The sequence below is a fragment of the Lontra canadensis genome, unplaced genomic scaffold, assembly GCF_010015895.1.
Source record: "Lontra canadensis isolate GAN:19392208 unplaced genomic scaffold, GSC_riverotter_1.0 scaffold31, whole genome shotgun sequence".
NCBI classification, from domain to species: domain Eukaryota; kingdom Metazoa; phylum Chordata; class Mammalia; order Carnivora; family Mustelidae; genus Lontra; species Lontra canadensis.
The window spans coordinates 10458345-10472187 of NW_022631025.1; the positions used below are offsets into that span (position 1 = coordinate 10458345).

Here is a 13843-nt window from a genome sequence, read left to right on the forward strand (position 1 = left end):
CAGGGTCTAGAATTGTATCTGTCGTATAAAAAGGTGTTCTTTTGCTGAATGCACACATGGAATGAAAGAAATTAAGCCACATAGTCAAGGACTTCCATAACCTGACTCTACTATTATCTTTTCAATCACATTTTGCTACTTTGGGTTAATTCACAGTTTCGTGTGGAGGTCCTTGGCTCTGTCTCTGAGACTGTAAATCCTACCCAGTCTTCAATGTTCAGCTCAAAACCCGCCTCCCTTAAGGGCCCTGGCCTAGACACAAAAAGCCTTCCTCCTACGCCTCGTACACTCTCACAGCACTTGCTCACCATGCTTCCAGTCCAGCCTTTATCACCAGCTGCTTTGCAGGGTTAATTCACTGTGCGTGCAGGTGGGTCTAATGTCTCCATCCAGAGCTACACTGTGCAATACAGTAGTCACTAGGAACATATGGCCACTATGTATAAGTTAATTAACATTAAATAAAATTTAAAATTCAGTTCCCCATTCACATTAGCCACATTTCAAGTACGCAAGCATACTAAATAGCACAGACAGGACAATGCTACCACCACAGATACTTCTGTGCCTTGAGTGTAAGAACTATGTTTTATACTTCTCATTCCACACTGTGAGGATAGTACCTATAACATCTCATCAACAGTGAGAGTTCAATAAATATTTTAAACAGTAATAAAAAAATAACTTGGTGGGCAAGAGACTTTTGATAGGACCCTAATTACACCGTAAACAGCTATCTTCCACATCAGCATAGGCCTATTTATTAAAGCTACTTCTAGTCCCTGGGTCAAGCCTTCAGCTGTTTTTCCAATGGTATTCTCCAAGAGTCAACCATACAAAATTCGTATGGTATTTTTCAATTTATAAAGTATTTCACATTCACCATGCAGTTGGCTAATATGGTTTTCTGAGGAATACAGAAATTCAGGTTAAATCTAATATTTAGCTAGTGGCAGCTAAGGGCCAGACATTGGGCAAGGTTATTTTCCTGCATTCTCATCAACCTCACTAATTCAAAAGGAGAATGAAGTTGACAGAGGGTAACCTATCCACATCTACCAGTAATAAAATCCACATCTTAACCAATGCATGTTTGACTCCTCCTGGGTAGGCATTTTTACAGAAACAAAGTCAATATGTTTAATGGAGTAGATGATGTCTAATAAAATTACAATCCATCTTGTGTGTGAAGAAAAAAGGAAAACTAAAAGAATGAAAAACTTTTTCCTATAATACTGAAAAGTGTAATTAGGTAACTAACTATTGAGATAAACAATGTCTTCTTTTTTTCTTTTAACCAGAAATACAGCTTATTCATTTTGGAAGTAAGAGGGCTAGATTAGGGGAAGAAGTACAGGCAATCAAAAAAAAAAAAAAAAAAACCCAAACCATAAGACATTTTTAATGATGCCGTGTAGTAATATTATTGAAGATATCGTTATTATAGGAAATATATACTACAAAATGGCTGAAAATTAATATTAAACAATGAGTTAAGCTATTTAAACTCTTCGCACCTGTATTATGTATCATTTCAAATTTCAAATGCTCAACATATTTCAAACTTTTAAATCTTTGAATGACCCAAATGTTTATTAATAATATTAAATTATGCACTGATAGAGAGCATGTGAGCTTTCATCATTAAAAATACGATTGGGGCATTAAAGTCCTTTATGAGTTTGAATAAATATGATCCAGAAAAACTGAGATGTATTCTAAACTGTGCTCTCACCCACCAAACCAGTGAACACTCAATCTGTTTCTTTAAATATAAAACACTGATTTTTAAAAAAGATTTATTTATTTGAGAAAGAGAAAGGGGGGGGGGTCAGGGGAAGGGGGAAGCAGACTGCCCGCTGAGCAAGGAGCCTGATGCAGGAGCAGGGCTCCATCTCAGGTCCCTGAGATCATGACCTGAGCTGAAACCAAGAGTCAGATACTTAACAGACTGAGCCACCCAGGCGCCTCTGATGGGCTTTTTCAATCTACCTTAAAGAAGAGAAACTGCGATCGCTGTTATTTATTAGGCTTCTAATCTCTGCTACAATTTCTTCAAGAAAAACAACATCAGTGATGAGAAAATAGGCCATTCCCTTAAACAAACTTCTTTTCTTTTTTTGAGGTTGTCTCTTACTTACACTGAAGCTCTCATTTTCGAAAAGGGACTGAAAGACTGATATACAAGGCATCAAAGCATTCTTAACAAGACCCAGTACCCACTATGGTTACTGCCAGGAAAACATTCCAAACACTCATTTTAAAAAAGGCAGCAGCGACAATGGGAAAAGGAGAGGACACTCTCAGAGGCAGGTGTGTTTCGAGGCTACCAGCGTTTTGTTTTTAATGAGGCACTATTACAGGTCTCCAATTGTGTGCCGCAGGGAGCAAGACATCTGAGGTCTTAATTTTTATAAGCACCGCTTTGAAGGAAAAGAACACTTCATTTAGATGTAAGGTTGGTACCTACGGTTTAAAATGCATAAAAAAGCATAATTCATGTGTTCTCGTTTAAAAAATAAAATATTAAAAAGAAAACCCACACGGACAATTAGAGAAAGTGAAAATAATGTAAAACTGGATTCCATGTATCTTTCTTTTGCGGTGAGCGGGGAGAAAAGAGAGGAAGGGAAATTAAACATTCTTGCTTCTCCCTCCTCTTTTGTATACTGTAGACATTTCTTTTAATAGCTTCCTTTTTCACTCGTTACATGAAGGCAAAAGTGTCAAAAAGAATACAGTCTCTTCTGGTATCTTCCCGGAGTACTCCTAGTACCATGCAAAGGAAGGAGGGAGCAAGACGCGTGTCAGTCCTGTGGTGTCCTACTTAGAGAGGGCGGCAGCATCTGGATACGAAAAGAGTTAAAATGTTCCCCGTAACTATGAATCAGCTAATGCTAAAAAGTGTCAAGGTTTCCTGGGCTTTACACCAGACGCATCCTGTGCCTACAGAAGCTACACTGCTGTGAATGCTCTGTTCACCTTCAAGGCACACGGTTCCATCGGAGTCCCTCCACGATCTTGGGACAAGTGGGGCGAGAGTCAAAAGCAGCCTCAAACTAGCTCTAGCTAGTACACTGGCCCACTGAAGGAAAGATGATCGGTGACCCCCCCCCCCACTACCGGTCCGGGATCAACCTCAGAAGAGTTGTGTTTACAAAGCATCTGCAGGACCACAACGTGCGTGCCCGTGCGCCTTACACGAATGTAGGCTGGGGACACACGCGTGAAGTCCTTCGAGTTCCGTGAAGTCCCAGGGAAGGGGAGCGAAAAAAGTCGCTCCGTTGTGATTTTCCGAGGTCACTTCTGGAGACTCGCGCGCGGGCGCGTTCCGGTAGCGGAAAGCGGGCCCTGCGGCGGCCGAGGACCGTCGGGCCCCGGACCTCGATCGGTCCCCTCCGGCGAGGGACACGCGGGCCGGGACGTGCCCCCAGAGGTCGCTCGAGGCTCAGCCCCGCCCCCGCCCGCCCCCGACGACCCCCGCAGGCAGCGGAGGCAGCGGCACCGCCGGCGCGCGACTCACATGTGCGGATTCCTCCTGAAGGCGTTGGTGATGTCCTTCACCACCCGCTGCACCAGCACCGCCACCTCTTCGCTCGTCTCGGCCATGTTGGCGGCGGCCGCGGCGGCTCGGGCGCGCCTCCGGGAGAGCGCCGGGCGGCCGGCGGGAGTTCCTCGGCGGAGCGCGCGCGTGTGCGCCGGGTTGGCCGCGCCCCCGCCCCCGCCCCCGCCCCCGCGGCCGTCGCAGCCGCCGCCGCCGAGCACTTCCGGGTCACGCGCCGGCGGCTGGGGCGTGGCGCCCGCCTCCGACCCGGGCTGAGGCGGACTGGTTGGTCCCCGACGTTTCGCTGGTAGCCGAGGTTCTAAGCGTCCGCGGAGATGCTGCAGATTCCTTTGCAAAGTTACTTGAGGTCGCTGTTTTACACATTTTATTCTAATTTCTGGTTCACTTGGAGCCGAAGAGGGAGGGGTCCTAAAGTCCCTCCTCCGGAGCCAGAGTCGGCGGGAAGCCCACCCCCACCCCGTCCCGGCCGCCCACTCTCCAGTGTTGTGGGAACCGACTTTCCCGGGCTTCTGCAGGAGAGTTTAACTGAAGTGCGGGTCCTCCTGAGCGGTTGGTCCCTGGGCGTGTGGAGAGCCTCTTCGCTCTCTTTGCGCAGGTGCAGGGAGGGCGCGGTCCTCCGACGCCGGTCGCGGGGGAGCCCAGTGGGACCGTGGCGGCGACCTCCTTCTGTACCCGCGTGCCAGTTTCGGCCTCTCGGCGGACATTTAAACAATAATAATAATTAAAAAAAAAAAAACCTTAATGTATTAAAAGAAGAAGAGAAAGGAAAGAAAAGTTGTTTCCCAGGATATGGTAGACGTACAGAAAATTTTAAATTAATTTTCTGTGAGTGTACTTCACTTTGTCCATCACTTGATGTGCTTTGAAGGTGGCGGGTCAGTTTCGGAGTTAGAAAACCAAGACCCTGACAGAGTTTGCTCTTGATAGCCGTTAACCTCGCTACAACATTTTTTGTAAGAAAAGCTGGCTTTCCAGTTCATTTGGATTTTGAAAGGCCTTATGTCCGATTTCCCTTCACCCTTCTCTGATAGAGAAATCTGGGTGCTTTGGGTTCAGTTATCTTTACTCCTCGAGATCCATCTTTTAAAAACTTTTTAAAAGCAAGTTCATGGTCTGTTTAATGCGAAATAAAGTGGAGCGTTGGAAGGACAGTAGATGATTGTGAATGTAAAAACCATGCACTTGCTGCAAAATTCATAAAGCATTGAATGAGAACTATAAGTGAACTACATTCAGTGGACAGTACTCCCTGTGGGTATTGATATAGGAAAGAACGTTAGGGGTTGAAGCCAATGGCCAAGGGAGAATTCCTGAGCCGATTCTATTAAAGCACGGGGACAGGACCCATGGGCAGAAAGAGGTGCGGTGGGGTCAGGAGAAGTGGCCGTTACATACTTTCAAGTTGAGAGGGGTTAGGGGTAGCCTAAGTCTCTAAGGAATTTTGGAAGCAAGATTTCCAGGATGTTGTTGGGGCTAGCTATTGTTGGGACATGGTCGCTTATTACTGTCTAATAAAACTTTAGTCATGAGACCCTTCAAATGTATGTTGGTGGGTCATATGCTTGGAGGGTGATTGCCAACACGTTTGGGGATTTAGAGATAAAGGAAATTTCTAAAGGAATTTTTATATGTTAAAGTAGAGTATCCTGGGGAGGGGGGGTGGGGGGTTGTCAGGCTAGAATTGCCTTTTTTTTTTTTTTTTAAGATTTTATTTACTTATTTTACAGAGACAGACATCACAAGTAGGCAGAGAGGCAGGCAGAGAGAGGGGGGCGGGGGATGCAGGCTCCCCTCTGAGCAGAGAGCCTGCTGTGGGGCTCAATCCCAGGACCCTGAGAGCATGACCGGAGCAGAAGGCAGAGGCTTAACCCACTGAGCCACCCCAGCACCCCTAGGATTGACTTTGCCCTTAGCAAAGTATTAATATCGAGGCGATTGAGTCCCCCGAAGAATGTCACTCTGCCTGTTTCAAGGAATTGTCAAAATTTAATAATTTTTCTTCTGCCTTTGTTTCCAACATCAGTATGTTGATAAAAGTTAGACCTGCTGTCTGGACATTAGCCTTCTGGTTTTAAAAGAAATGAGCTAGAAGTTTCACGAAATTGTATAAAAGCAAGATGGGACAGGTTTGAATTAGTAAAATTGAACAAACCTTAAGCTCTTGGCAAGTTCTCAAATGAGGCAGTGAAGTGAGTGAATGTGTGTTTAGAGTCCAAGGCCAGGCATTACTTCAAATATCCTAGTTACTCTTAAGAATGTGATGCCAGTTCTTAAATGGTTTGGGTTACATCTGATAAGCCTTCCTCTTCATTTAAAGCCTTGCATCCTTTCCTAATAAAGGTAGCAAATAACTCCTGACTTCTGGGGGCACCATACTCAAAAATACAATTTTTTTTTTCAAAGACTTAATCTTAAAAATTAGTGAGATTTTAAAATCTTAAAATATATTTACAGGGAAAAAACCCCAAACTTTATCCTTCAATCCTGAAATAAAATTGGTGATCTAAGAAGATAATTCCTCTGTATGGTTCTGTTTATGCCTTCCCCACCCACACACACCTCAATGCACATACACCTTCTTTGTACTCATTTGAAAGACATGAATTATATATCTCATGTTTCTTCTACGAGTTCACAAATGCTTTTACTCAGTTATTAAGGAGCTACTATGTTTACAACTCAAATTTTTTAGAATTGGAGCGTATTAGAGCTGTGATCTAACCCCCTAAATTTGCAGATAAGGAAGTAGGTTCAAAGAAGTTCAGTATTGAAATTCATGAGACTTAATTATGATATGTATATAAGAATAGGATATGATAAATTTAGCATGATTTGTTGAAGAAATCAAAGATTTTCATTCAGGGATCTGCAAAATAATGAAATATTGTAAATAGCTTAAGTGCCCAATGTTGGGAATTTAGTAAATTACAGTAAATCTGTAAGTTGAAATACTATTTAGTCACTTAAAAGCACATTAAAACTGGAAGAATATATACCAAATTCTTAGTGGGAGATTTATTTATAGGAGAATTTTACTTTCTAACACAAAGAACAAATTACAATTTTCATAATTTAAAAAGAATTTTTTAAGTATATGTTAATAAAAACAAAGATCTATTTGTTAATTAGTTAACTATTTCTTACTCATATTTTTTTAGAGATGTATTGAAATTTTTTAAAGATTTTATTTATTTAATTTATGCAGAGAGAGTGCACAAGCAGGGGAAGGCAGAGGGAAAAGGAGGCTCCTTGTTGAGCAGGGAGCCAGATGTGGGAATCAATCCCAGGACTCTGGGATCATGACCTGAGCTGAAGGCAGATGCTTAATGGTCTGAGCCTCCCAGGCGCCCAGAGATGTATTGATTTTTAAGTGACTTTAAGTGACCTCTAATGTATCTGTGAAAATATTTCGACAATCTGCCCTTCCTCCCCACTCATGCTTTTCATATTATAGAAGACTATTTGATGGTGGGGAAAAGATAGATATGTAATGACAAAAAGAAATACCAAAACAGCATACAAGACAACCCTAATTATATATATATATAACAAATTATATGTAATATCAATGTGATCACATATACTTCTGTATAATATAGACCAGGAGGATATAAAATGAAATGTTAATAGTTATCTGTATGATAGAATTACTAGAGATAATTAAGACCTATGTATATTCTTTATGTTCTTCTGGGTATTCCAAACTTTCTATAATGAAAAACCTAATATATATGCTGATGGCCTTGCTAGGAAAGAAGACAAGATGATTTTTTTTTTAAAGATTTTATTTAGTTATTTGACAGAGATCACAAGTAGGCAGAGAGGCAGGCAGAGAGAGGAGGAAGCAGGCTCCCTGCTGAGCAGAGAGCCCAATGTGGGGTTCGATCCCAGGACCCTGGGATCATGATCTGAACTGAAGGCACAGGCTTTAACCCACTGAGCCACCCAGGTGCACTGCCAAGGTGATTTTCATGACAAACCTAGTATTACTTTTGTGAAGAACCATGGAGAAACAATGTTTCCAATTTCACTCTCTTATTCTACTTAGATCACTATGATGTGTTGTTTATTTACTTCATTTATTTGAAGTCCATTTCCCATGGTAATGTTACATAAAATAGATTATAAATAGTACTAGCTATTTTTACAAAAACAACGAACTTCTTTCCACTAAGAAAAAGTAAGTGTTCAATTTTAAATGCTTCATAATATTACCATTGTAACTATATAGTTATAGTATGCCAAATTTCAATTTTATCACTATCATAAAATTTAAAATCCAAGAACTTATTAACAAATAGCAGGGAAATAATGCTTGTCAAAAAGCTACACTATCAATGTGTTTTTATGGATTCTTAAAAGTTAACAGAAGTAGTAATCATTTTTAAAGTTTTTATTATATTAAATACCACTTCAAAAAATGGAATAGAAATTAATAAATGAATTTTAAGTAACATGTGCATAAAACTTAGGAGAGTTTTGGTATACCCTTTGCCTTGGTGTATGGGTTTATTTTCCCCAAAACAAAACTTCATAGATAATCAAGTACTACTTTTTTAAAAGTTACAATACCATGAATACAAATGCCATCTATTCTTACACTTAGTTGTTATTGCTAGCCCTTCATTATTCTAATTGTTGAGATAAACAGGAGAAGATGCATATGATCTCATCTTTAAACTATGAAGCACTATATAAATTATGACTTACTTCTGTGGATAAAGAAAGCCTCATTATGAGTAATGAGTAAAATATTATGAGTAAAACAATAGTAAACCAAGACTAACTGAATACTATCAATATGAAAATCTAAAACAGTTTAAAGAGAATTATTATACTGCAATTGTGGTCTCCTAGTTAAAACGTGAATTTTTTTCAACCTGACAAGTTTGATAATTGTTATCAAGATGCTAATCATGAAGATGACTTTAAATGACCAGTTAATGCTGATGTTAGAATCCCTGAGGATACAGAAGTGAGGATACTAGTTGAATAATAAGGTTTTTGTCGCTGAGTAAGTGATATTTTTCTTGACATTTGATAGTTTGAAAATGTCATCCTTTTGCTTTGCCCTCTTCTTCCTTCCTACCACAGAGGCTCAAGAGACCTATGATGTAATCTTCAGAAAAGAACAGAAGAAAACGTCTGAGAGAAACACAGAGAAAAAGAGCCAGTCCAGGACCTGCATGCGGAAACAGCTGGAGAGATAGGTATGCTTCCATGCTGCGATGACTGTTTCTCATGCATTGAAGATGTCAAATTGTTGTAGGAATTTTCTTGGTAATATGCCTTCCATTGGATGATGAAATGAAAGAAGTTCCCAGTTATGAATACATTCTTAGGGCTCTTTTCTGCTTTACATTTTATTTTTTTTTTAGTATAAATATTACAACAATAAAAACCATAGAGTTAGGTTAAAAAATCATAACTAAACATTTAGAAAGTTAGTAAAAGTTTCATTTTGACTACAGAAGAGGTTGAGTCTGAGACTTCTTCAGTAATTGCTTAAAAGTAAGACAAAGCTGTACCTCCCTTTCTTTCATCTCACTTTAATTTTTCAGCTCAGAAATTTTATCACAAAAATTTACATTATTTCTCCTTTTTGTCCTATTTGCATGTTTTAAGGCAGTGGTGAGACTCGTCAAAATTAACGTTAGGTCAAAATCACCCATAGGAAATGCTGAGCCTTCTTTGTTAAATATTGAACTATGCTCTAACTTACAATACAACATTTATAGAGAAGTAGCTTCCCATAGTCTAAGTTTTAAGAAAATGCCAACAGTAACTCCCCAATTTGTCCTGACTTTAAGCACTTTAATTTCTATGGTAGGTCTCCCAAATCACCATCGGTGTGCAAAAAGGACAGTGTGAAAGATGGAATACTGGGTTTATAGAAGGAGAAGGCCAAATACCGCTCTTGAGAAGATGAGAGTCCAAGCGTTATACTAATTTATTCCACGAACTTTATGTTACAGTGTATAAGACATTGTGCCAACTGTAGGATATACAATGGTGAAGAAAGCAGATATCATTCTTGCCTTCTTGTGGGACTTATAGTGTGATGGAAGAGATACACAGTATTCAAATAAACAGACAATATGTAACAGCAGATTGTAACACATGGCACAAAAAGGAAAAGGAAAGTACTGTGATAGATGATAACAGTGTGGGGGTAAGGGCAGGGCTTTAGACAGGGTGGTCGGGAAGTCTGTTCTGGGTGGTGACATTTAAGCTGAGACATGAAAGATGAGAAGGAACCAGCCCTATGAAAAGCTGGAAAAGAGCCTCACCAGCAGTGGAAACAATGTGTGTGAAGGTTCTAAGAAAGGAGCCTACATGGCATGTATCATGAATTGAAGGAAGGCAAGCTAGTAACTTTTACTGACCTGACAGCGGTGGTAAAGTGATTTCAATCTTGCTGTTACCTGAATGTCAACTATGAGCATGATTGCGTAGCTCCAGTTTTTCTCCCTTTCTCCAGTTTTTATTGCACTACACTGGGCAGTTCACCACGACAGCTTCTGTTGTGTGGCTATCTGGGATCCCATGGCTCAGGTATTCAGTCTTGGGAGCCCAGCGGCAAGCCTAGAACTATTTCTCAAAAGGGTAATCTTCATCAGTGGAAGAGAAATAGGCTTTTTTCCCTAAACTCTAAGGGTATTGCCATGATTTTTCCCCCTACCACTGGGTCTTCTTGGTCATGTGGCCCAAGATCAGCTTGCCTGGAAGCTCTGGGCTCCATTGAAAACTATGAGTTACTCAGTAAATTACTCAAACTAGAACATTCAAATGGAGGATTTGTTGCCTCCTGAATCCAAAGTGACCCATATGTCTCTTTCTCAGTGGTGGAGTATACAACGTGAAACAACTTGGCCTTCACTTTGGTGAAAACAATTTTGTGATGTGCCCCAGATGGCTGAAATCTTAGCAACTTCACTATGATAGCAGTCCCCTGAATGTTTTAAGGGTTTATTTTCCATTCTCTGTCATATATGTTTTTACCAAAGACTGTAGAATATTTACTACTCACTAATCATGAAGTCAAATACCTCAAAGGAAAGAAAGACTAAGACTATCATTGTATATTCATAGACTTTCGTATTTTGTTTTCTTGTTGCATATGTCAAATGTAATTAACGGCTGTCTTATTGGTTCAGTATCTTTATCCTACAGAATATCAACTTCACAAGGGCTAGAACACTGTTTATCCTGTGTGGTGCAGTACCCCTGTATGTTGCCTTGCATATAGTGGGGCTCTAAATCAGTACTTAAATGAACGAATAGAAGGATGGGGAAAATAGGAGAGGATGGAATAGCCAACACAGAGTACTGATGCAAAAAAGTGGTGGAAGAAGTCATGTAGGAATTTAACCAGAGGCTTATTCACGCGAAAACTTGAGGCCATATTTTTTTTAAGATTTTATTTGTTTATTTGACAGACAGAGATCACAAGTAGGCAGAGAGGCAGGTGGGGGTGGGGTGGGGGGAAGCAGACTCCCCGCTGAGCAGAGAGCCTAATGCTGGGCTGTATCCCAGGACCCTGAGATCATGATCTGAGCCAAAGGCAGAGGCTTAACCCGCTGAGCCACCCAGGCACCCCTTGAGGCCATATTTTTGCGGTTGAAATTTCTCTGAAAGGCCACAAGGAGCCATTGAAGGGGTTTATGGTTCTTTGATGACATCCACTCATTCTTCAAGAGTGCTTTCCTTACTTTATACTTGGTTTAGTTATCCATACATATGTAAATTAGCACACATATTTGTACATACACATCAGTGAGAGAATCCATTTCATTTTTAATTTTATTTTCCTAGCACCTGGCATATTACCTGACCATAATAAGCCCTTCAACATTTGTTAAATGATTAAAGGCCCAGTTAAAGTGCTGCTTCTGCTATGAAACCTTCTTTGATCACCCAGCCAGAAATGCTCTCCTCTATTCTTAAACTCAACTCCATTGTACTCTGTGTAGTCTTTGCTTTTCTATATTGCCTTGTTTTATGGGATTGTCAGCTTCATTTTTGTATCCAAACAACATAGTACAGTTTCTTACATGAAGTAGGCATTAAGTATATATTTATTGAATGGAGAAAAGAAAATACGTTTGCTCTTTTATTGTTAATGTTATGGGTAGCAAAAGTATTATGCGATGAAAATAATAACTCTTAAAATTTACCATTCAATTGTTGTAATTTCAATAGATTTATTCTATTATGTTATTTTCACAAATTGTGTGGGTGTGGATGGACTTTTGAAAAGAAAAGACTTTTGGAAAAAGTTATAAATATGTAAGGCTTTTTTAAAACCCATTTTTAACAGATACCAGATTTTTTTTTGGACAAATACCAGAAAGTTAATATAGTTACAAGGTCATACAGCCATAACCACTGTGTGATCCAGAACATTTTCCTCACCCTCTACCAAATCAGGTTCTGGTGTTAGGTTTTCACTTCAGATTCTGTGGGGGTGTTTTTGTTTGTTTATTTTCTTTCCTTTTAGCATGCCATGTAATCTTTTGTTGAAAACTGGACATGGTCAAGGGATAATTGAAACAGAGGGAAACAGGCCTTAAATGAGAGGTTTCATGTTAATATGGTTAGGAGCTGGGCTGTATGTCATGTTACGGCTGTAGCTGCCAAGAATTCAGTTTCCTCAGGTGTCCTTTTATTTTCTTCTCCCCTGTTGTCGTAGGTTTCCCTAAGAATTCCTTCTTAAATAGAATCTGTGTCTTCCCACTCTTGCATTTATAACCCACTGTTACCATACTGGAGTCCTGTTGATATAGTGCTAAGCTGTTGTGGGAAAGGAATTATTTCGTATTTATTTATTTCGTAATTATATGAGTCCTTGGGGTGTGACTTCCAGAAGTACTCCTTAGGTTTTTGCTTTTTTTCCTGTTAGGTTAAATGGGAGAGGGGCTGGAGTTGGCTAACTGCCCTTCCCTAGGTGATACAGGGGTCTAGTAACATCATTTTACTTGGAGCACTGGGCTTTACTACAGAGAATGCTTTGGGTGTATTTAAAAATGGTTACTTAACCCCTCCCTGTGACTAAAATGGGCAGGTATTTTGGGGGTCATTATCATGAGAATTTGGTAGGGTTCCTTGAGGTAAAATTCATTTGGGTTCTCCTAAGATTGGGTCCTCAAGGAGTTTCTCAGTCACACTCAGCTTCCAACCATTTGTCAAGTTTATCACTGAAGTATTCATAGCAGATTAAGACTCCAGCATCTTTTGCTCCAGGTAAGCTGATCTCAGCTGTGCTTCTCTGTGTTTGACTGTCTATCAGATTTCTGGGTGACAGTCTGCCCTGTGATCTTAATTCTCTGATGGGTCTAAGAAAAGGCTTTTGGTTTCAATTTGTTCATCTTTCATCTTGTTGTAAAGATGGGAGTGATGACTTCCAAGCTCTTTTATTGAAACTGAAACCGGAAGTCTTCCAAACTTCTTTTTAAAGTGCTAAATAGAATGTATTTTAGACTTTGTGAGGTTGTATGGTCTTTGTTCCAGTTATTAAACATTACTGTTGTAGCTTGAAAGTAGCCATAGACAATAGACAAATGAATGGGAATCTGTGTATTGTTTTGCTGTTATTTAACCTATTTCTGCTCTAATCTTTACTTCCTTCTGGTTATTTTGATTTAACTTTCTCCACTTTTTATAATTTTTTAATATGGAAGTTTAGGTTATTGATGAGTTTTTAAATATATATTGGTATTTATGCTATATGTTTTCCTCTAAGCACCGTTTTAACTGGATCCCCTAAGTTTTCAGCATGTTCTGTTTTCATTTGCATTCATCTCAGGGTATTTTCTAATTTCCCTTTTCTTTGATCTGTTGGTTATTTAAGAGTGTGTTGTTTAACTTCTTCATATTTGTGGACTTTTCCAGTTTCTGCTACTTATGTTTTATCTCATTACATTCAGTAACATTCTGTTACTGATGTCTTGTTACAGAGAACATGCTTTATATGATTTTCACATTATTAACTTTATCGAGACCTCTTTTGTGGTGTAATATAATGATCTATCATGGAGAATGTTCCCTGTACTCTTGAGAAAAATATGTATTGTGTGGCTGTTAGGTAGAGTGTTCTATAGGTATCTTTTGGGTCCAGTTGATTTGTAGTGTTAATTCAGGTGTTCTGTTTATTTGTTGATCCTCTTTCTAGTCATTCTTTTTAAAATTTTTTAAGATTTTATTTTTTAAAATAGTCTCTACACTCAACCTGGGGCTCAAACTTATAACACCGAGATCATGAATCACATGCTCCACCGA

The 13843-nt window shown here is 39.7% G+C and overlaps 1 protein-coding gene across 1 annotated transcript in view; it reads right to left on the bottom strand.

Annotated features, from left to right (window-relative positions):
- The window catches only part of PTAR1 (protein prenyltransferase alpha subunit repeat containing 1), a 43903-nt gene extending 40223 nt beyond the window's left edge, over positions 1-3680 (bottom strand). The window contains exon 1 of the mRNA XM_032866586.1: positions 3524-3680. Coding sequence (XP_032722477.1) covers positions 3524-3609 — 86 coding nt within the window. The 5' untranslated portion in view covers positions 3610-3680. The remainder of the gene's footprint in view (positions 1-3523) is intronic.
- Positions 3681-13843: the final 10163 nt, after the last annotated feature.